Genomic DNA, 3699 nt, shown 5'->3' on the forward strand with positions numbered 1-3699 from the left:
AACACACACATGAAATAACACACACATGAAATAACACACACATGAAATAACACGGAAAATACACGCACAAAATAACAGACACAAGATATAACACACACATGAAATAACACATGGAAAATACACGCACAAAATAACAGACACAAGATATAACACACACATGAAATAACACATGAAAAATACACGCACAAAATAACAGACACATGATATAACACACACATGAAATAACACATGAAAAACACACAAAATAACAGACACATGATATAATGCACACACGAAATAACACATGAAAAAAGCAGACACACGTTATAATGCAGATAACAAGGTGTAGAGCTGGATGAACACAGCAGGCCAAGCAGCATCAGAGGAGCAGGAAGGCTGACGTTTTGGGCCTAGACCCTTCTTCAGAATTTTCATCCAGTTCTATACCTTGTTATCTCAGATTCTCCAGCATCAGCAGTCCTTACTATACATGATATAATGCACACATGCTCTATAACGCACGTAAATAACCAACACACGAAATAACACACGTGAAAAACACATGATAACACACACATGAAATAACACATGCTCAAAAACATGTGAATAACAGGCACATGAAATGACATAGATGTGAAAATCCCCACGTGCACGAAATAACACACGATACAACATACACACACACACGAAAAACACCTGATAACACACACAAAATAACACACATGACATAATGCACCCATGAAATAACATACATTAAAAAACATGGTAATATGCACACAAAATCATACATGTAATGCTCACATGAAATAACAAAGAGGGGACATAGCTTTAAATTGAGGGGTGATAGATATAGGACAGATGTCAGAGGTAGGTTCTTTACTCAGAGAGTAGTAAGGGTGTGGAATGCCCTGCCTGCAACAGTAGTAGACTCGCCAACTTTAAGGGCATTTAAATGGTCATTGGATAAACATATAGATGATAATGGAATAGTTTAGGTTAGATGGGCTTCAGATTGGTTTCACAGGTCGGCGCAACATCGAGGGCCGAAGGGCCTGTACTGCGCTGTAATGTTCTATGTTCTATGTTCTAACACATGATGCATATCATGCAAGAAAAACGTACAAAAAACACACATGAAAAGCACGTATGAATAATAGACGTGAAATAATGTACACATGAAATAACATGCATGAAATAACACAATGGTGAAATAACACCTGATATAATGCACACATGAAGTCACACACACAAAACAACACCTGAGAAACAGACATGAAACACATACGTGAAACACAATGTGTCAAAATGTCACATGTGAAATAAAACACAGCCGTGTATATAAACATGCTAACACACACATTCAGACATGTAGACAATAACACACGTAAGCACACGCTGTGTGAGAGAGACAGCCACAGAGTCAGTTCCCTAGACTTATTGTGATTTTTGCTTCTGCCTGAAACACTTGGTATGCAGGGTTTGGGGGTTGGGGTAGAGGATGTGAGAAGCTGTGGTTGGGGTTCGGCAGTGGGGCTGTGGAGAGCTGGGAGAGTGGGGGAGTGTGGTGCGATGAGCTGGGAGTAGGGATGGATGCTGGAAAGCAAGGAATGAGTATGGGGAACTGTAGTTGGAGGGGTAAGTTTTCTTTGTATTCGCTCACAGGATAAGGACATCGCTGGCCAGGCCAGCATTTATTGCCCCATCCCTAATTGCCCAGAGGGCAGTTAGGAGACAACCACATTGCTGTGGGGCTGGAGTCACGTGTAGGCCCAGACTAGGTAAGGATGGCAGTTTCCTTCCCTAAAGGACATTAGTGAACCTGATGGGTTTTATCGACGATGGCCATCATTAGGCTCTTAATTCCAGATTTTTAATGATTCAAATTCTCCCATCTGCCGTGGCGGGATTTGAACCCAGGTCCCCAGAACATTAGCTGGGTCTCTGGATTAACAGTTCTGCAATAATACTGCTAGGCCATTGCCTCTCCTAGTGGCAAATGGGGGGGTAAGTGAGGGTGGGGCATGATGTCATTGGGGTGGGGGGGGTGGGGTGAGTTGGGGTAGTGAGTCATAGACCTGTGCAGGACAGAAACAGACCCTTCGGCACAACTAGTCCATGCTGACCCAATATTCTGTATTAATCTAGTCCCATTTGCCAGCATTTGGCTCATATCCCTCTAACCCCTTCCAGGTGCATTTTAAATGTTGTAATTGTACCAGCCTCCACCACATCTTCTGGCAGCTCCTTCCATACACGCACCACCCTCTGGGTGAAAACGTTGCCCCTCAGGTCCCTTTTAAATCTTTCCCCTCTCACCTTAAACCCATGCCCCTCTAGTTTTGGACTCCCCTACCCTGGGGAAAAGACCTTGACTATTCACGCTATCCATGCCCCTCATGATTTTATAAACCTCTATAAGGTCACCCCTCAGCTTCCGACACTCCAGGGAAAACAGCCCCAGCCCTATTCAGCCTCTCCCTGTTGCTCAAACCCTCCAACATCCTTGTAAAATCTTTTCTGAACCCTTTCGAGTTTAACACCACTTTTTCTTTTCAGTGAGGGTGTGGGATGGGCTGTAGTTGGAGTGAGTTGTGGGTGAGTAGGGGAGTGGTTGGGTTGGGGTGGGTGAGAAGTTGGGAGAATGGGGGATGCAGAGGAGCAGGAAGTGGATAAAGGCAGAGTGTAGGGGTACGGTGGGTTGGGGGTGAGGAGTAGTGGGGGTCCTGCTCCCCTGATACTGTCTGACCTGCTGCGCTTTTCCAGCCTCATATTTATTGACTCTAGCTTCCAGATCCATAGCCCTTACAGTCTCCAAGTGGCAGGATTGGTGGGACTAGGGAGTGGGGGAGGCAGCGTGTGGGTAGTGGAGGTGTGGGTAGGGGAGGAGGTGGGGGGGTGCGTGGGGGGGGGGTCCATCCTCATTCCCGCTCACCTGGTCTTGGAAAACCTCGTGAAGATTGACAATGCTCGGGTGGCCCTCACACAACCTCAGAGCTCCCACCTCTCGCTGGATGTGACTCTCCATCCTGGGAAACAGACAGGAAAACCGGATCAGATCCCAACACAGCCTGAGCAAACCCAGAGGAAATTGCCCAACGCTGCAGTACGTCTGACTTAACGTTCCCCCCCTCAACACACACACACACACACACACACACACCCCCCCCCCCCCCCGCCAGACCCAACTATGTCCCTTCCATCTCCAAAGCCAACGGAGGTAAGAAACACACAAACGAAAAGACAGTGCTCACTAGAGAAATTCAGCGGGTCTGGCTGCATCTGTGGAGAGAAACACAGTTAATGTTCCGGGTCCGGTTGGACTCTGAATGAGTCCTGACTCAATGAAGAAGGGTCACTGGACTCGAAATGTGGAGTCTGTTTCTCTCTCCACAAATAGAGAGGGGTGTACAGGCCGGAGGGGATTACAGAGATAGGGAGGGGTGCAGAGGTTAGAGATAGGGAGGAGTGTAGGGGGTTACAGAGAGAGGGAGGAGTGGAGGGTGTTAGAGATAGAGAGGGATGGACGGGTTTAGAGAGATATGGAGGAGTAAAGGGGCTTACAGAGATAGGGAGGAGTGAAGAGGTTTAGAGATAGAGAGGGATGGAGGGGGCTTAGAGAAGTAGGGAGGGGTAAGAGATATGGAGGATTGGACAGGGTGTCAGAGGTAGGGAGGGGTGGAGGGCGCCAGCGGTAGGGAGGGGTGGAGGGCATCAGCGGTA

At 47.1% G+C, this 3699-nt stretch overlaps 1 protein-coding gene across 1 annotated transcript in view; it reads right to left on the reverse strand.

Annotated features, from left to right (window-relative positions):
* Positions 1-3699, reverse strand: part of LOC125487658 (ribosomal protein S6 kinase alpha-5-like) — a 25517-nt gene that overhangs the window by 4428 nt on the left and 17390 nt on the right. Inside the window, exon 12 of the mRNA XM_048619633.1 lies at positions 2912-3005. Coding sequence (XP_048475590.1) covers positions 2912-3005 — 94 coding nt within the window. The remainder of the gene's footprint in view (positions 1-2911; positions 3006-3699) is intronic.

The sequence above is a fragment of the Rhincodon typus genome, chromosome 43, assembly GCF_021869965.1.
Source record: "Rhincodon typus isolate 14 chromosome 43, sRhiTyp1.1, whole genome shotgun sequence".
NCBI classification, from domain to species: Eukaryota; Metazoa; Chordata; class Chondrichthyes; order Orectolobiformes; family Rhincodontidae; genus Rhincodon; species Rhincodon typus.